Consider the following 21,433-nt stretch of genomic DNA (forward strand, 5'->3'; position numbering starts at 1 on the left):
TGGACCATTTCAACTTTACGGAGGCCACGAGTCCCTGAAGTTACATTTTCACATGCTGTCATGCTTGCTTTGCATATTTTTACAAGAAAATTCTAAACATAAAAAGGACAAAAAAGAAGCATAGTACTATCAATTTGTTATTTGAACTTTTCATATAACATAGCACTTCTTCCACTACGGTAATAATCCACTAATTAGTAGTATAACGTACTGAATGAAAGATGAGGTTAAACAGGCAATCGAGATACGTATTATATATAATTATACAGTCAGACCTCTCTATAACAACATCGTTATATAACAGTCATTCACTATAAAAGCCAAGCTTTTTATGGAACCAATTTCCATGCTACGTTAGAATATATGTTCTATATAACAGCAAAAAAAATTCGAAACAAATGAGGCTGTTACAAAGAGGTTTGACTGTACTAATTTCCATTTTGGGTTGCTGTTGCACTTTGCAAAAACTGAGTTAGTATCTTGTTGAGTCTTACAAGGACATGTTTCATGCTGATTCGATCTTGAGGCAATTCAGCTGTGCAATGTAAGGCTAATTCCATTAGCAACTTAAAGCAAGTCTCTTTGGAAGAAAACTGCTCATCTTCTCTTGAAAATAGATTAGCATCCACAACATCTACCACTCTATCAGGGAATGCTTCAAACACCCATCTCTTCAAGCTGAGTTCTTCAACGAAGAGATCGTCCGTGGGCTTCTTTCTTGTAAAGGTCTCCATTAACAAGATACCATAGCTGTAAACATCTCCCATAGTTGACACTAAGCCTTTCGATCCATATTCTGCAACATTTGTCTTCTTAAAATATTTCTATCTAGTTAACAAAATGTGACACTAATCAAGTTAATAATGTTATAAGAAAGACTTGATAACAGTTGTTTACCTGGTGCCATGTAGCCAATAGTGCCTAACGTCTTGGTTTGTGCTATCATTTTATCTGGTGTCATAAGTTTGGATATACCAAAGTCACTGACTCTTGCAACCATGTCTCCGTCCAAAAGTATGTTACTTGGTTTTAGATCACAATGGACGACAACAAAAGAATGACCTTCATGCAAATATTCCATTGCAAAAGCCACATCAATCATGATCTTCAATCTTTGGATCAAATCCAAAAAATTGTTGTGAGAGTAAAGCCATGTATCGAGGTTTCCATTTGGCATGTACTCAAGCACCAACGCTTTAAAATCAAGGTTAGCACAACTACTTATCACCTTAACAAGATTTCTATGGCGAATGTTACGCAAAACCTCACACTCCAAATCAAACCTTTTGAATGCATCTTCTACTTCTGTATTGAAAACCTTTACAGCGACCATATTTCCATCTAGGAGTGTTCCTCTGTATACTAAACCAAGGCCTCCCCTGCCAATCAAGTTGGCTTCATCAAAGTTGTTTGTCCCTCGAACAACTTCATAGTAAGAGATCCTCTTATGGGATTGACCAATCAAATCTGGTATAGCAAGTTGTCTATTTCTTTTTCGATATTTCAGAAACCAAACCATGAAAATGGTTGCGACTACTAATGCTACTGCAATTGATGCAAGAACAAAAGTTAAAGCCCTTCTCTTCTTTCTACTTTTCGGGCTATTGATTCTGCATTTCACCACATTGAATTGAGATGGTCCACACAATGCGGCGTTACCCATGAAAGATTCAGCTGTCAAGCTTTTAAAAGGTCCTACATTTGGAATCTCACCAGTGAGTATATTGAAAGACACATTAAGATAGCTGAGCCGTTGAAGATTCACCAAAGATTCAGGGATCATGCCAGAAAGGTTATTTCCGGATAGATCCAAGTATGCAAGAGAAACCAAGTCTCCGAATGATTCAGGTATGTGACCTTCAAAATTATTCATTGACAGTGAAAGATTCACCAAATTTTGTAGCTGTCCAATTGTGCTTGGAATTTGTCCTATGAATTGATTTCTTGATAAATCTAAATCACTAAGACTCCTCAAACTTCCTATTTCGAATGGCAAAGAACCATTGAGAAAATTGGAGGACAAACTCAGAACTGATATTGCCCTGTTAGTACTCCAAAAAGTTGGTGGAATATTGGAACTCAATGCATTTGAATGTAAATAAACTTCTCTTAAAGAAGAAAGATTCCCCAAACAAATTGGTATTTCCCCAGAAAGGTGATTTTCACTCAAGTCAAGTAGAAATAAGACCTCCATATTGCATAAGCTTTCTGGTATGGTACCGTTTATTTTGTTTTCCGAAAATACCAGCTTCTGCAATTTCCTCATGTTCCCAAATTCCTGAGGAATTGAACCTATCAATTCATTCTTTCCAATGCTTAACCACGTCAACTTACTCAACTTACTGATTTCAAGAGGGATTTCACCAGTGATGCCACATCGAAAAGCATTGAACCTTTCAAGAGAATCAGACCAATTACCAAAGGCTAAGGACTTTGGAAATTTTCCACTAAATGCATTAATTCCTATTTGTATTCCCTCCAAGTTCTTGCAATTTGAGAGAGGAGTAAGGAAACTTAATTCCCCCGTAGAGGGATCATTTGTCAATTGATTCAATTGCAAGTTAATCACTTTAAGCTGCTGTAAGTTTCCAAGATTCATCGGTACATCCCCAGTAAGCAAATTGCGTCCAAGATCAAGGTAAATGAGCTTCGAGACATTGGAAATAGAGGCAGGAATTCTCCCACTAAACTGGTTCACCCCAAGAAAAAGTCCATTAAGATTTGGAAAGCAATGGCCAATATTAGGAGGTAGAGTTCCAGACAATTGATTAGCTGCAAGTGCAATTATTTCTAAACCAGAAATGTTGTAGAAAGAGCTAGGAATTTGACCTGATATCTTGTTTGAGCCTAGATATATTTCTTTCAGATTACCAAGATTTCCAAGTTGTGTAGGAATATTTCCATGAAGACTATTTTCACCAATATCTATTACTGCCACAGTCGATAAATTCCCCATAGAAGGTGGAAGAGTTCCCACCAAACTGTTCCGTCGAAGACTTAGTCTTTGAATCGTTGGAAGATACTGAATTTCGCTTGGTATGATTCCTGTAAATTTATATCACATTAGGAGTTGTTAGGCACTTAATAACCAACACTCTTACCTTGTACAAAGAAAATTAACACTGAAACTTTAGTTGTTATGAGAAAATGCACATGCAATGCATGCAGTGTCGGAGCTATACTAATAGAGGAAAAACCATCCTTTTTTAATCATATATAGACTGTTGAATCAACATCTCTGAACAGAACTATAAGAGAACAAATAGCTGGCCCCCACAATATGAATGAAGATGAATTAAAAGTATCACATAATCACCACCTCTGCTCCTGATTCTAGAGAACCTGTCCCTCATGTTACCCCTTGAGATCAAACAATCAGTGTACAACGTAGATGATCACTATCACCTGGGAACCCACAGGCAATGGTATATTCACTAGATATGATAAAGGCTAATTCTCTGTAAGTTGACTGTAATTAAATTAATGGTCTAATTCAGGCGTCATTTTGTTTATAGGCTCCGATTTTTTGAAGAATGGCCTGGTGCACCATTCTTTTGTTGTCATTTCTGATGTAAGTTTGAGGTTAGGCCTAGTCCCCCTCAGTTTCTTCATGATAAATACAACATCTAACCAACTAATATTAAAAAAACGGCATATTAACTACCAAGTCAGCTTACTTATTATTGTAGTAACAAACAACATACCTGATCTGAACTGGCTTTGGAAAGCAAATACTCTAAACAAGATTACATACTTCCTATGGCTCCTAGCTTGGGAGAGATTACCTACCTTAAATATGCTTAACATGTAAAATTAATCACAAATTAATGATGTCTATACTAGCTGCCACTTAAAGTGTGAAACTGTTTTTCATACTCTTAACATGGTATGGTGTTGTCTGTTTCGAGCCAAACATGCACAGTTTTCCCTAAAAAAGAGTATCCCAACACCTTATATCATGTAGGTTCCCAATATTTTCGGCTAGTAAATGCTGGCATTGTTCGCATACCCAACGTAGCAACATTATTTAATGTCTTAATGCAAAAGTACTATGGGACAAACTCAATGATATGTGTACGGATCAGCTAGGGAAAAACACTCATACATACACTGCTGGATAACAGGTTTTGCAAATAAATTACATGAAGCATCACACACCTGTTATGCGTTACTTTCACTGGAGAGAGAAAACATTATTCCCATTGGAGATAAATATTGTCTCAACAGAAGTAATAGAAATGCTCCAAATGGGAAATGAAAATTACTCGCACAGAATTCTGGATTGCAAGTACCTATGGGGAAGAATTTGTGTATTATGATACCCCTTCTCCCTCTGATGGGTTTATACACCCTAGGCTGTCAACGGACTAAATATAGCAGGGTACTGATGTATTTGTCTATTTTCGTTTTCTTGAGCCTTGAGCCGAGGATCTTTCGGAAACAGTCTCTACTCCCTTGGGGTAGGTGCAGGGGTAAGGTCTGTGTACTCACTACCCTCCCCATACCCCACTTGTGGGATTTCACTGAATTGTTGTCGTTGTTGTAAAACAAATATTAGAGTGTGAACCTAATATAAGGGTGGCAAGTGGGTCGGGCCCGGTCCTAAGTGGGCTTTGCGGGTCCGGTTCTAAGCGGTCCGGTCCTAAACGGTTCCGGGCTTCGCGGGCTTATTGCTGGAACCGGCTCGGGACCGGGACCACGAACTAACGGTCCCGGGTTAAGTGGGCCGGTCCCGGGCCTAAGTGGGCCTAAACGGGCCCAACAAAAACTTTTTATTTTTAATTTTTTTTATAGAAGTTAGAGAAAAAGAAAAAAATAGTAATAAAGATATATAAGCTATATTAGATTTATATATTATATATACATCTTAAAATATATATATACTATATTATATATACATAGTATACATCTTAAAATATACTATATATACATTTTAAGATATACTATATATACATAGTATACTAGATATACTAGATATATATATAGTATAGTATAGTAGATCTTAAGATATATATACATCTTAAGATATATAAGCTATATATATATATATATAGTAAGATGTATATATAGTATATCTTAAGATGTATACTATCGAATATGACTTATAAACTATGTATATATATTATAGTATATTATAGTGTATATATACTATATATATATATATATATATATATATATATATATATATATATATATATATATATATATATATATATACACACACACACACACTATACTATATATACATAGTATATAAGTCATATTCGATAGTATACATCTTAAGATATATATAATATATATAGTAAGATGTATATATATTATAGTATAGTATAGTATATACTATATATACAACTTAAGATATATAAGCTATATTCGATATATTCGATTTATATACTATATATACATCTTAAGATATACTATATATACATGTATATCTACTATACTATACTATATATATATCTAGTATATCTAGTATACTATGTATATATAGTATATCTTAAAATGTATATATAGTATAGTATAGTATATATATAAGCTTATATATATATATGTATATCGAATATAGCTTATATATCTTATGAGATGTATATATAGTATAGACTATAGTATAGTATAAATATAAGCTTATATATATATATATACGAATATAGCTTATATATCTTAAGTTGTATATATAGTATATATATACTATACTATACTATACTATACTATACTATATATACATCTTAAGATATATATATATATATACACACACTATACTATATATACATCTTAAGATATATATATATACACACACTATACTATATATACATAGTTATAAGTCATATTTGATAGTATACATCTTAAGATATATATATAATATATATAGTAAGATGTATATATATTATAGTATAGTATAGTATATACTATATATACAACTTAAGATATATAAGCTATATTCGATATATTCGATTTATATACTATATATACATCTTAAGATATACTATATATACATGTATATCTACTATACTATACTATATATATATATATACTATACTATATATATATCTAGTATATCTAGTATACTATGTATATATAGTATATCTTAAGATGTATATATAGTATAGTATAGTATATATATAAGCTTATATATATATGTATATCGAATATAGCTTATATATCTTATGAGATGTATATATAGTATAGATATATATATATAGTATATCGAATATAGCTTATATATCTTAAGTTGTATATATAGTATATATATACTATACTATACTATACTATACTATACTATATATACATAAGTATATAAGCCATATTCGATAGTATACATCTTAAGATATACTATATATACATGTATATCTACTATACTATACTATATATATAGTATAGTATAGTAGATATACATGTATATATAGTATATGTATATAGAATATAACTTATATATCTTAAGTTGTATATATAGTATATTATATACTATATGTATAGCTTAAGATATATAAAAAGACAAAAATATTGTAAAGAGATATTCAAATCAATGCGTTATATTTTTATTATAGCATTAAAAATCATGGCAATATCTTTCTTAGTCTTCCTCCACCCCCCCTATGGAATGAGCACAACAAGGTGCTAATACCACCATTGAGAAGAAAAAGAAACTACTCAAGATGTGCCAAAATACAAGTTACATATTAATTTACATGGTATCTCTTACAAATGCGTTGATGATTTTGTAAGAAAAAATGAAATAATGATGGGGTATTTATAGTTGAAAATAGGGAAAAAGTATAATTATAAAAAGATTGGGATTAAAACAAAGTTGGGGAGGTTAAATGGCTATTTTATAAATAGCCAACGACTATTTTTTACAGCCCAACGGCTATTTTGTTTTTTTAAAACTTTGGGACCGTTTGGCCCGCTAAGGTCCCGGGCCGGTCCCGAGCCTGACGGGCCCAAATAATAAGACCGGCCCACGAGACCGGACCAGGCCCGTTTAGCCATTTGGCCCGTTTGACCCGCGGTCCCGGGCCGGTCCCGGGCCTGGACCGGCCCACTTGCCAGCCTTAACCTAAGATTTTCAACAGACAATTTTTGAACCCGTTTACCACTATACTTTAATCTTTTCTTATGTCAAATAGATTCACCCATTCATATATAATAACAACTTGTTTTGTTGTTATATGTCGTTTTATAATGTATCTTATTGTATTGTACTGCATTGTATTGTATTGTTTAATGAATACAATATTTGGATAAATTATATCGTTTGCCGTCGTTTCATGATGTCATGCACTAACAATATGAAGAATAAAACTTGCAACATTACTAAGAAAAAATAGGATACGAAGTACAATTATTATATAAAAAAGTAGGATAAAAAATAAAATACGATTATTTAATAATAAGAAAGGGCAAGATGAGAGAAAAAAATAAGGAAACGACGCCACCACACCAAATCCGTCGTTCGATAAAGTAGCACTTTTTGTTGTTACGTAACGATGGATTTAACAATACAATACAATACAATAAAATTTAAGTAACAATCAAAATAAACATTGTATTTAAAGTAACAATATCATACAATACAATAGGTAACAACCATCCAACCAAGCTGTAAAAATATTTATTTTTACCATATTTGCATAATAAAATTTATGGGTAATTCAATTTAACTCCCTTGGCTCCCTTTAGCTTCGCCACTAATAGTTGGATAATCCCTCAGTTTATTTAATGACTTATTATTTATATATAAAACTATTATTCTTTTAAGCTATATATATAAGAGAGAGCTAAATCCTTTTGGCATAAGAAAAATGGCAAACAAATTTAAAAATTGATTTAGGTCAGGAATTCAAATTCCAAGTATGACATTCTAATTGTCATGTCCCAGAAATATTTTCGCTAAGCACTACATTCATGTTCAGGCTTTAAGTTGGGCGTATGGGCGTTTAGAAAGCTTTGAAGATTTATAATACCTAAATCCAATGTTTGAAAGGTAATGTGAATGTTTAGAAGAGGAAAAGGTGGAATAGAACAAATTGGGATTGTTTAAGAGAAGAAAGCGAATATAGTCACATATGACCTAATTGCAAACGATCATATCTTCCATCTTATGATGATTTGAACTATGAGCAATATATCAAATGGAAGATCTCCGAGTCTAGTTTCTAGAACGTCAAATCATTCGCCATTATGATACTCCTACAAAAAGTTATAACCTTTTTGTTAAAGGGTAGCAGAGCAGTAACTAACCCCAAGTCAACTGTCGCAAATGCTTCGAACTGTGGAGGCTGACCGTGGCCACTACTGAATCTTGGCAGATTCCAGAATGTGGCTTCTAAGCAAGTCCAAAGAGACCAGGACAACCGTGGCCACGTATTTTAACTGTGGCAACTGATTACCCTAGGCCTATAAAAGGTCAAAAAATATATTTTTTCATTCTTAACACCTCGAAGAGTTAGAATTTATTTCTTCCAAGGAGATATTTAGCCTAGATCATCCTATGCCAACCAAGGTGAGTTCTTGACAAGATTCAAGTTAAGAAAATAAGAGATTAACATCGTTTAATATCTTCTAAATATTGAAACCTAGGTTTCCATCCAAAAATAGTTCTTCAAGACCTAGAACCTAGGGTTTGTGAAGGCATTGTTTAAGGTAAGTTTTATTGTTTTCTAGTAGAAAAGTTAATAACTTTATGACATATCATGACTAGAAATTACCGAATATATAGGAATTATGGGTAAAAGTGATGAAAAGCGATTAATGACTGTATGAAATTGAAGGAGAAGATTGGTGGAATAAGATTGATTAAGTTAATATGGTTTTAAACTTCATAAATGTAGAATTTGGAGCATTGACTATGAGGATTGTTGAAGGAGAAACTTGAATACTCGGTTAGAGGTGAGTTGAGTTTTTTCCCCAAGTAAGATATATATATATATATATATATATATATATATATATATATATATATATATATATATATATATATATATATATATATATATATATATATATATATATATATATATATATATATATATATATATATATATATATATATATATATATATATATATATATATATATATACACACACATTAAACAGAAAATGACTAAATGGTGTGACTTGCTGCAGTTATTTGCTTATGTGCAACTATATGCTTACATGAAGTTACTTGTATTGCTCAGACCTTTAGCTCAGATTAAGAATAGAAAATTATTAGTTTCAATTGTATGTTGTGATTACTAGTTTATGTGCAATTTCTTGTACATCTCAGACTCTCAGTTAGATTCAAATTAATGTGATCACATTCAAAAAGGAAAAGTAACCAACCTTCTCGAGCATGAGTTCCATGGTGATCAGGACTAGCTACCCATGCTTGAAGGTGCTAATGCGTTAAGATAGGTTGAGCTTTATTGAGCTACATGATGGCCTCATATATAGGTTAAACTTGAGTGAGCATAAATTAGAGGCACTACTAACACGCTCAAATGGTTTGAGCTTGATTGAGCTACTCAATTGCCCCACAAAACCGCATCTTTTTTCCGGTTCCTAAACAACTTGGGCAAAATTGAGCTTGGGTGGGAATAATCAAAGGTCCCACAGCATTTTCAGCAGTCCTCGCGTTCTTAGATACTCACGTACACAGGGACACTATGAGTAATTTTTTCCAAAAAGTTATTTCTTTAAAAATTAACACACGTTTAAGCTTCAATTCCAGATATCAGGTTTAGACTTAGCTTTTAGCTTTAGTTTTGGTTATCACATACAGATTCAGTTTTTAGCTCCATCTTTTAGTATACGTGTTAAATTTCATTTTCAAAGTTAGTTTTATTTTTGAGACTACTCAATATTTATTATGTGAATTGCCTGCTCTATTTGCTGTATTTTATTTTATTTATATATATAGCTCATGATAGTCTTATCCTTCGCTTAAGGGTCAACGAGACTTTCTAGGTATTCTTTGGTAGTACTAATTAGCTCATTTGGGTCTGCCACATTGTTCGTCAATGTTCCTTTAAGACTTTTAGATATTATTAAACATTTAAATTATTCCTGGGGAATGCCCCGAAGTTCCATGCATTCGATTTCAGTATAGGCTCATGACTTGTAGTGGGTTTAGATCTTTGGATTCTTATTCGTCAGACGTTATTAAATTATTTTTAATTTTATATAATTTAAGGATTATCAGACTTTAATATAGTCATTATGCTTAATAGTACCATTGAAACATATAAGGAAGGATTCACTCAACGAGTTAGTATAGGTTGGGTGCCATTCCGCCCCACTCCAGTTTTAGGTTGTAAGAAGTTTGTATCAGAGCAACTAAATTTAGGGGTCCCAAGGAGTCATGAGCCGTATCATTTAGGGTCCTACGTATAGGTGTATAGCGTGCCACATCTAATACTTGGGAGTTTATAGGACATATTAGGAAAATTCTCTTCTTTGATTCCTTATCACGTGCTTAGAACTTAAAGTAAGAATACTACTCTTTCTTCTATATAACTCGAGAGAGATTGACGTTCATAACACAACTAGAGAGATCGAGCTAACAATAATTAATTTTTTTAGGTGAATTATAGGAGATGATGGTTGACCTTGAAGTGATAATGAGATGGTAGCAGAGTGGAATTAACTTCAAGAGATGTTAAGGACTCGTCCTAAGGATGAGAAGGGACAAAGTCATTCGAATGTTGATAGAAAGATTACAGTGTTAAAAGAATATAAAAACCTCAAGTTCCATGCATGGTGATATTTTGAGGGTGAAACAAGGGTTAGTTAGACAAGGTACATGAAGCAATCGAGTTGCAACTAGCACCTAATTATGACTCGTTGAAAATAAGATATGATGGAAAAACTAACAATCCAAACGTTTATGAAAGAAAATGACTAGATGGTATGACTTATTGCAGTTATTTGCTTATGTGCAACTATTTACTTATGTAAAGTTACTTGTATTGCTCAGACCTTTAGCTCAGGTTCAGAAGAGAATAATCAGTATCTATGATGTATTGTAATTGCTAGTTTATGTATAATTGCATGTACTGCTCAGACTCTCAATTTAAATTACTATGATCACATTCAGAAAAGAAAAAATAGCCAACTTCCCCGAGTATTAGTGCCACCGTGTGTAGAGCTAGCTACCACATGCTTAAGGTGTTAATGCGCTAAGATAAGTTGAGCTTGATTGAGCTACTCGATTACTGCATATATGGGTTGAGTTTGAGTGAGCATAAATAAGAGGCTTTACTAACAAACTCAGATGGATTGAGCTACCCGATGGACCTACTTACGATTGAGTTTGAGTGAGCATAATCTAAGGCCCCATAGTAGCTTTATCCAACATCCTCGTGCGTGTCCCCAGATGCTTACGTACACATGGCCACTTAGACTACGTTTTTAGCTTTAGTTTAAATTATCAGATACAAATTCAGTTTTTAGCTTCAACTTTCACTTATAAGTGCTAAATTTTATTTTCAGAATTAAATTTAGTTTTCAGACTACTCATTAATTGTTAAATGAATTGCTTGCTCTACTTACTGCATTTTATTTTATTTACATATATATAGTCCGTGCTAGTCTTATCCTCTACTTAGGGTTATCAATGAAACTTTATTGTGATGACCTGATATATCATTTTGAGTTTTAGCCTTTATTTCTGTATTTTGAGATCCCGATTAGCTCCGTTTAGCGGATCTCAATTTGGGTGCGCGGTCCGCGTCTTATTCCGAAATTTTTTATGTGAAAAATCTAAGAAAATGTGAATTTTTGTCTTTAAAATGACTTGAGTTGACTACATAAAATATTTTATGTAAACGGACCCAGATTAGTATTTTAACGATCCCAGTTGATTCGTATCGTGATTTGGGATTTGGGCGTATGCCCGGAATTGAATTCGGAAATCCCTAACTGATTTTGACTTATTTTGCCGAAAACTAGCATTTTTTGAAAGTTAAAGTTTGACCGTAAGTTGACTTCTTAGCTAACGGGTTTGGATTTTGATGTTAAAACTTGAAATAGTTCTGTATTGCTATTTAAAACTTGTCTGCAAAATTTAATTTAATTCAGAATTGATTTGACATGATTCAAACATTTAAATGTGATTCTAGTGTTCTTGAGTTTCACTTTGAAAATTTTATTCATTTTGAGGAGTGATTCGTAGATTTAGATGTTATTTTGGTGATTTGATTACTTGAGCAAGTTTGTATGATGTTATTACACTTGTGTGCATTTTTGGTTTGGAGCCCGAGGGGCTCGGTGAGTTCTGGACATGTTTCGGATGAGTTTGGCTAAGGCTAGGACTACTGGTGCAATGCCATTTCTGGTGAATTGATGTAGATCTCGCAATTGCGAGCCTCGATTTTGCGAACAATGATTCACATTTGCGAGAATGGGCTGGATTGGTTGGAACTCGCATTTGCGAGATTTTGTTCGCATTTAAGAAATCTGGACCTTCGCATTTGCGAAGGAGGTGGTCGCAATTGTGATCATTGACCATTGTTGACTGCTTCGCATTTGCGAAGTTTATGCTCGCATTTGAGAAGGATGGAAACTCGCATTTGCGACAACTTCTCTTCTGAGATAGGATTCACATTTGCGACCCCTTTCTCGCATTTGCGATGTTCACAATTGCGAACAAGACATCGCAATAGCGACATTCGCAGCTGGGTCAAAGAGGGGGAAACGTGATTTAGTTCATTTCTCACAAACTCTCAACCCTAAACACCCCAGAGGTGATTTTCCAAGAGACATTTCTTTCTAAATTCATTGGTAAGTGACTTTAATCCACCTCGTTTCAATTACCCATTACATTTCATGAGATTTCGACATCAAATTTAGGAATTTCATGGTTGAAATTAGGGAATTTTGTAAAATTGAGATTTGGACCTCGAATTGAGGTCGGATTTCGAAACAAATTACATAACTAGGCTTTGGGGTGAATGGGTAATCGGGTTTTGGTCTGAATATCGGTTTTGGCCAAGCAAGCTCGGGGTTGACTTTTGTTGACTTTTTCAAAATTGATCTAAATTGAACTTCTTTCATTCGTGGCTAGTTTCTAAAGCTTATTTTGAATCATTTGGTCAATAATTTGCTATATTTGGTTAGTTTGGAGGCTTGTTCGATAGGCAAGGTCATGGTTGAACCTTGAGTTGATTGCGGAGTGAGGTAAGTGTTAGGTCTAACCTTATTTTGTGGGAATTAGGGACCCTTAGACTACATGTTGTGTGAATTATGTGTGAAACGACGTATATGCGAGGTGACGAGTGTATATGCGTCGTTACATTACTTACTTCCCTTTATTTGTTGCTTCATAGTATATCTTGTTTCATGCCTTAATTGTTACATGCTTGTTTGATTTCCATGCCATGTTTGCTACTTGCTATTTAGTATTCCTTGTATTAAATTGTTCATCCCCTCCATAATTCCATGCTTATTTACTACTTGTCTCTATTTACTTTCCTTACGTATCTAAATTGTCTTATGCCTTGTTTGTTTTATAGTTTCATATTATTTGTTTCCTTTAATAATGTAGTTTCACTTGTATGAATTGTTAAATGGTAGGTACCGCTGAGTTGGTAAAGTTGAGACATCCGAGTTGTTCGAGACTCTTTGGTTATTATGTTATTCTCCATTGCTCGTATATTTGTTCTCTTGATGTAGAAATTTTTGTAAATCTTGGTTGTTAAATTACTATTGTTAATTGAAATTGTTTGAGGAGCGGGTTGTACGCTGCAATAGAAATGGAAAGGTAATAAATTGAAATAGCGGAATAAGGACGGATTATGATGTTGACATATGATTATATGGTGGGATCGGATTGCGCGCCCCAACAAATTATTTAAAGTTGTTATTGTGGGATTGGGTTGCATGCAACAACATATTGATAAAAGTTATATTTGTTTGTGACTGTTGGATTGGCCTTGATAATTGAGATGAGTTATATGACTTATCATTCTGGACTCTCTGTTAGTTGGTTTTGAGTTTGTTGATATGAATTACCTTCTTTACTTCTATTTCTGTCTTTTCTGCTATTATTTTTATTATTGTTGTTGTTATTGTTGTTGCTGTTGTTGTTGTTGCTGTTGCTGTTGCTATTGCTGTTGCTATTGCTGTTGTTGTTGTTGTTGTTGTTGTTGTTGTTGTTGTTGTTGTTGTTGTTGTTGTTATTATTATTGTTGTTGTTGTTGCTGTTGTTTTTGTTGCTGTTGTTGTAGTTGTTGTTGTTATTGTTGTTGTTGTTGTTGTTGTTGTTACGTACAGGTTAATGTAAGTGACCCGTCTTAGCCTCGTTACTACTTCGTCAAGGTTATGCTTGACACTCACAGAGTACATGGGGTCGGTTGTACTCATACTACACTCTGCACTTCTTTTGCAGATATTGGAGTTGGTCCCAGCGGCGTTTAGTAGATTTGCTCGGATACAGTTATTCAGAGGAGACTTGAGGTATAGCTGCACGACGTCCGCAGGCCTAAAGTCCTCTTCTACTTCCTTTAGCTATTTATTTTGATTCAGATAGTTATGTTTATTTCAGGCCATTATCTGTAGTATCTTAGACGTTCATGTATTCGTGACACCAGTTCCGGGATTTGTGTTTGGATTTCGTCACTTATTAGTTTATTTACCTTGTTTCAGACTATTTAGTTTCTTTATTATCTTTGTATTTGAAATTTGTTAACAATAATTAATAACTACATCTAATATTGGCTTGCCTAGCAAGTGAAATGTAAGGTACCATCACGGTTCCGAGGGTGGGAATTCCGGGTCTAGACAAGTTGGTATCAGAGCACTAGGTTGCCTAGGTCTCATAAATCATGAGCAAGCTTAGTAGAGTCTGGAGGATCGGTATGAAGACGTGTGTACTTATCTTCCAGAGGCTATGGAGTTTAGGAAAAATTTCACTTCTTTCCTTCTCTATCGTGTAATGTTATTCTATCATTGATGATTGAACCATTCTATTCTTATTTTCTCGCAGATGGTGAGAACACGTACAACATCAGCAGCCAGATCCCCCTGTGGTAGCTACTACCAGGGGTAGAGGTCGAAGCCGAGGTCGAGCAAGAGGCCGACATAGAGGCAGAGCCCAGCCTAGAGCTCGAGCAACAATATTCGCAGGGGAACCTCAGATTGATCATGAGGAGGTGATCCCAGCCCAGACCATACCCGTCGGACCAGTTCAGACCCCGGAGGGTTTCATAGCCACTAATGCTTCAGGACGCTCTAGTTCGCTTGGTGAGCCTTATGGAGAGTGTGGCCCAGACCAGTGCATTTCCGGTGGCACCAGTCGTCTCTCGGACTGGGGGAGGAGCACAAACTTCTGGTACTCACACTTTGGAGCAGGTGGATCCCCTATATCAGACTCCAGCAACCTATCCAGTTGGGGTGGTTTAACCGGTTGTTGCGGCATAGGCCGGTAACATGCCCGCTATGTATTCTGAGTCCTTGTTGAGGCTGGATAAGTTTACCAAGCTCTTTCTTGTTTATTTCAGCGGTGCACCTTCTAAGGACCCACAGGATTTCCTGGACCGTTGCCACAAGGTGTTGAGCAACATGGGTATAGTTGAGACCAATGGGGTCGACTTTGTAGCGTTTCAGATGACCGGTTCTGCCAAGAGATGGTAGAGAGATTATTTATTGACTAGACCGGCTGGTTCATATGCACTTACCTGGGATCAGTTTTCACAGCTCTTTCTAGAGAAGTTCACTCCTTTCACTCTAAGAGAGGATTACCGCAGGCAGTTTGAGCATCTTCAGCAGGGCAACATAACCGTCACCCTGTATGAGACTCGATTTGTGGACTTAGCTCGCCATGCCATTGTTTTTACTCCCTACTGAGAAGGAGAGAGTGAGGAGATTTATTGATGGGCTCACTTTCACTATCAGGCTACACATGGCCAAAGAGACCGGAGATGAAATTTCCTTCCAAAAGGCCATAAATATTGCTAGATGGATCGAGATAGTTCATTCTCAGGAGAGGGGGCGGTGTCTGATAAGAGACCTCATCATTTCAGTGGTTTCAGTGGTGCCTCATCTGGAGGCAGGGGTTCTTTTGGTAGAGGCCATCCTCCTAAGCCGATTCAGTCAGCTCTCCAGGTAGCCCATTGTGCTTCGGGAGGTCGTGGTTCTTATGAGTCTCGTCCTGAGCAGTCAACATTCAGTACATATTCAGCTCCTATCAGTGCACCACCGCTTCTGAGTTACTACAACAGTTATTCAGACCGTTAGGGTCAGTCTTCGTTCCAGCAGCCTCAGTAGCTGAGAGAGTGCTTTGAGTGTGGGGGCATATGTCACATCAGGAGGTATGCCCTAGATTGTCGAGCAACAAATCTCAACAAGGTTCTCGTGCTATCATACCGGCACCAGTTGCTCCACCGCCCACACAGCCAGCCAAAGGCGAGGGTCAGATTATTAGAGGTGGAGGTCAGGCCATTAGAGGTGGAGGTCAGGCCGTTAGAGGTAGAGGCCAGCCAACTAGGGGTCGCCCGAGGGGTGGAGGATAGAGTGGTGGGGCCTATCCCCATTTCTATGCATTCCCAGCTAGACCTAAGGCAGAGTCATCTGACGCCATCATCACAGGTATTGTTCCAGTTTGCCATATAGATGCTTCAGTTCTATTTGATTTGGGCTCTACTTATTCCTACGTGTCATCCTATTTTGCTTCATATCTGATTGTGCCTCGTGATTCTTTGAGTGCTCCCGTATATGTGTCCACACGTGTGGGAGATTCTATCGATGTAGACCGTGTTGATCGCTCGTGTGTGGTTTCCATTGGGAGTCTTGAGACTAGTGTAGATCTCTTACTTCTTGATATGGTGGACTTCGATGTTATCTTGGGTATGGGTTGGCTGTCACCTTACCATGCTATATTGGAATGTCACGCCAAGATGATGACCTTAGCCATGCCGGGATTACCTCGATTAGAGTGGGGGGGAGACTCCTGGCCATTCTAATAGCAAGGTTATCTCTTATGTGAAGGCTTGGCATATGGTCGAGAAGGGGTGTCTAGCATACTTGGACTATGTTCGCGATTCAAGTACGGAGGTTCCTTCTATGGATTCAGTACCTGTTGTGCGTGAGTTTCCAGAGGTGTTTCCCGCAGATCTGTCAGGGATGCCACCCGACAAGTATATTGACTTCTGTATTGATTTGGCTTCGGGCACTCAACCCATTTCTATTCCACCATACCGTATGGAGCCACCTGAGTTGAAGGAACTGAAGGAGCAGTTCCAGGATTTGCTTGATAAGGGGGTTCATTAGACCTAGTGTCTCACCTTGGGGTGCGCCCGTGTTGTTCGTGAAGAAAAAAGATAGTTCGATGAGGATGTGCATAGACTATCGGTAGTTGATTAAAGTGACTATCAAGAACAAGTATCTGTTGCCGAGGATTGCTGACTTATTTTATTAGCTTCGGGGTGCTAAGGTGTTTTTGAAGATTGATTTGAGGTCTGACTACCATGAAGATTAGGGCATCGGATGTCCCTAAGACAGCTTTTCAGACTCGATATGGGCATTATGAGTTCCTAGTGATGTCACTTAGGTTGACAAATGCTCCAACAACATTCATGGATTTGATGAACCGGGTATTCAAGCACTACTTGTATTCTTTTGCGATCGTATTTATTAATGATATCTTGATCTACTCCCGCAGTCAAGAGGAGCATGAGCAGCATCTTGGAATTTGTACTTCAGACTCTGAGAGATAGTCAGTTATATGCCGAGTTTTCAACGTAAAGTTTTGGTTGGACTCAATCGCCTTTTTGGGGCATGTTGTATCTGTAGAGGGCATTAAAGTGGATCTTAAGATGATTGAGGCAGTTTAGAACTGGCCTAGACCTACTTCAGCTATAGATATTCAGAGCTTCCTAGGTTTGGCGGGTTATTATAGACGGTTTGTGAAGGAATTTTCATCCATAGCAGCTCCATTGACTAGATTGACCCAGAAGGGTGCTCCATTCAGGTGGTCGGATGAGTGTTAGTTGGGCTTTCAGAAGCTCAAGACTGCCTTGACTACGACGCCAGTGTTGGTGTTGCCCACAAGTTCAGGATCTTACACGGTGTATTATGATGCATCTCGTATTGGGCTCGGTGCAATATTGATGCAGGATGGCAGAGTAATTGCATACGCATCGCGGCAGTTGAAGGTTTATGAGAAGAATTACCTTGCTCATTACTTGGAGTTAGCAGCCATTGTTCATGCATTGAAGATTTGGAGGCATTATCTCTACGGAGTGTCATGTGAGGTGTTCACGGATCATAGGAGTCTTCAATATTTGTTCAAGCAAAAGGATCTCAATTTGAGGCAACGGAGGTGGTTGGAGTTGTTAAAAGACTATGATATCACCATTTTGTATCATCCCAAAAAGACCAATGTGGTGGCCAATAATGCCTTGAGTAGAAAGGCTGCGAGTATGTAACCATAAGGGGTTTGAGAGTCTTGTTTAGGGGAAGAACTTTTCGGGACAAGTGTTAGTGTGCCACTTGTGTTTGCCTCTTTGTGAGGTTATTCTCTCGATATTTTGTACTCTCTTTTATATAGTGGATTGTTCATCTCCGTCTGTGGACGTAGATCAATTGACCGAACCATGTTAAATATTTGTATCTCCTTTGGTATATTTAGCTTTTGTTGTCTGATTTATCGTCGTTGAAGGTTTACTTTACTAGGTTTCGCATGACACCTGATTATTTCGGTCCTAATAAGCCACCGTATTTTTGTGGCGTGACAATTTACAAACTTATGGAGGATTTAATTTTACTAGAACTACTGGGATCTGAGGCAGCAATTTTCACTAATGCTTTTCCTTTTTCTTTTTCAGAAAAAGATATTAAAGAACTAAATTAAATAATGAAGTACAAATAAGGTAGAGTGAAGAACAAATTATTCTATACTGTGAGAACAAGGAAACCTATGTGCTTTTGTTTTTAGACTCGGGACTGAGGAATTAATCAGCTAAAGATAGTGGGTGTTTTATGTAAGGGTTGCTCTAGGAGTAGATTTTGGGATTAGATTCAAAATCTATAAAATCTATAGATTCAGTAAGTTCAGAGTCGATTATTATCATTTATTTGCTAGGAATTTTCTCAACGATTTACGGTATCACAGTTAATGAAGGCTTAATGTTTTTCATTTCATGTGACAAAACATTTTGAGGCCTTAATTGTTGTAGAATTGGTTATGTTATAGAAAAAATTAATAATGACTAATGGGCATACGAAAATATGTTGCCCAGACTTATGGGATTTGCCAAATTTTTTAGAAGCAAATATATGGAAATATTCATTATCCTAATCATGGTAAGACCTAGTTTTAATTAATTAAATCTATACCATTAATTTCAATATAGGACACATGTCATCCATTCAAGTAAGAACTTGGGAAAATAGAGACAAAGGAAATGGAGAGGAGTTCAATCCCCAGAATCCAACTAAAATAGTCCATATAAGCGTTAAACTGGAGAAATCAAAGCTATATATTATCAAAAGGAGAAAAGATCCATATATAGAATTTACCTGACAAGTTATTCCATCCAAGAAACATATCTTCAAGCTTTGACATGTTCCACATGTCTCTTGGTAAATTTCCTATACTAATCAGAAAAAAAAAAGAGAGGATATATTACTTCAAGAAGAAATTAAAAGGAAATGAGAAGTAGTAGAGCTAGCTTAGTTAGTTACCTGTGAGTCTGTTATAAGACAAAGACAGATATGTTAGTTGAGTGCATTTATCCAAACCACTTGGAAGTTCACCCACTAAGTGATTATGTGTCATAAATAAACTTTGCAACAGTGGGAGATTACTGCATATGTCATTTGGCAAAGTCCCAGTTAGATCATTGAAACCCAAATCAATGATCTTTAAAGAAGAGACATTGAAGATGGAGAGTGGAACATTTCCAAATAGATCATTTTCAGAAAGATCAAGGAGCTCAAGCCTTGGGAGAAATCCAAGGCTTTGTGGGATTTGACCAGTGAGATTATTCATTTGCAAAGACAAGTACTTGAGCTTCTTTAGAAACCCAACTTCATTGGGGATTTCATCAATAAAAGTGTTGTTGCCAATTTCTAAGAAACTAAGGAAGGAGAGATTTCCTATTTCTTTAGGAATAGACCCTCCTAGTCTTAGGCTCTTGAGGTTTAGTGCAACAACTCTTTGATGCCTTGTGCTACAAGAAACACCAATCCAACTGCAAACTGTAGTGCCTTGTGTCCAGTTTTTGGACAGAATTTCATTAGGATCGTTGGTTATTTGTGCTTTGAAGGCTAACAGAGCTGATTTGTCAGTTGATATGTTCCTTTCTGTAGCAGAAATATTGATGCAGTAGATTAACACAAGGAAGCCAGTTATTACTGCCCTTGCCATCATTTTTTTTTTTTTCAAGAACCAACTTTTTTGAAAGGTGTAGTATGAAGGAAATAGCTAAAGGAGAAGAAAAGTTGTATGCATTTTTGTCCTTTCAAAGTGTCCAGCATTATATAATGGAATTTAATTGCTTCACCACTTGTCTATATATAACTCCTCAGAAGAGGGGCGGATCTACGTTGCAAGTTAGGGGTACCACGGCACCCGCTCGCTTCGCTAAAATTTCTACCATGTACATAATATCTCTGTGAAAAAATGTATAAATGGATAGAATGACACCCAAAAGTCATAAAGTGGAAGTGGGTGCTATTGGTTTAATTTAGCCTTCCCTTTGAAGGCTTTTCTTGGCCTCAAGAATGCAAGTTCAATTCCTTGTTGGAGCAACTCCTTTGATTTTTCTTTTTTTCTACTTATTAAGATTTCTTTTATTTTTAGTTGAATCCTAGGGCCTCATATCTTTTCCTTCTTTTTCGGCCTCATTTTATTACTTGTTAAGTCTCTTTTCTTCATTTTTTTTTAACTTTCAGTCATTATTTTGTTTCTATCATTATACCTTACTTTATAAACAATTATTTTCTATAGTAATTTTAATTAGAATATAATTTTTTTATTTTTAATGAAACGATATTAATTTATATATTGGAATATAATTTGAGCAATATCTTCTATTGGGTTTTGAAAAAAAAATTAAATGGCTTGATAGTCGTTTTGAGTTGAATATCATAGGTTGAATGTTGAGTGTTTTTCTTTGAAAATAATTGTCATATAACTCAACAATTAAGATGGAAAAATAAGCAAAGAACAATACAAGTAAATTAATCTAGTCAAACAAAGAATATAGTGTAGTTAAGGTACCCTTTAAGCAAATATTTATATTGGAGGAGCTCTTTCATGAAATGATATTTTTCTTTTGCATTTTTATTTAGAATGTGTTTAAATTAAGCGTTAAAAATTTGAACTAAAATCGAATTTATTTGCTTTGTGAATCAAAGGCCTATTCAAATTAACCAAAAACTAACATAACCGACCCATTATTCCTAATCTGTCTTTGTAGCTACTGACATGTATACTGTATGCATAATATGGTG

The 21,433-nt window shown here is 35.7% G+C and overlaps 1 protein-coding gene across 1 annotated transcript; it reads right to left on the minus strand.

Moving 5' to 3' along the window:
* Window positions 1-124: 124 nt before the first annotated feature.
* Window positions 125-20,434, minus strand: LOC107780923 (uncharacterized). Its single transcript, XM_016601549.2, has 4 exons — window positions 19,661-20,434; window positions 19,496-19,567; window positions 898-3,045; window positions 125-796 (listed from the first exon to the last, which is right to left on the minus strand). Exons 1-4 carry the CDS (start codon window positions 20,346-20,348, stop codon window positions 429-431), a joined length of 3,276 nt encoding a protein of 1,091 aa, XP_016457035.2. The 5' UTR covers window positions 20,349-20,434; the 3' UTR covers window positions 125-428.
* Window positions 20,435-21,433: the final 999 nt, after the last annotated feature.

This window comes from Nicotiana tabacum, chromosome 23 (genome assembly GCF_000715075.1).
Source record: "Nicotiana tabacum cultivar K326 chromosome 23, ASM71507v2, whole genome shotgun sequence".
Classification (NCBI taxonomy): domain Eukaryota; kingdom Viridiplantae; phylum Streptophyta; class Magnoliopsida; order Solanales; family Solanaceae; genus Nicotiana; species Nicotiana tabacum.

Coding starts and splice junctions, on each gene's coding strand:
- LOC107780923 (XM_016601549.2), bottom strand. CDS start 20,348: ATGATGGCAAGGGCAGTAATAACTGGCTTCCTTGTGTTAATCTACTGC. Junction 3,046..19,495: donor TGGATGGAATAACTTGTCAG/GTAAATTCTATA, acceptor ATAAATTTACAG/GAATCATACCAAGCGAAATT. Junction 797..897: donor TATTGGCTACATGGCACCAG/GTAAACAACTGT, acceptor CAAATGTTGCAG/AATATGGATCGAAAGGCTTA.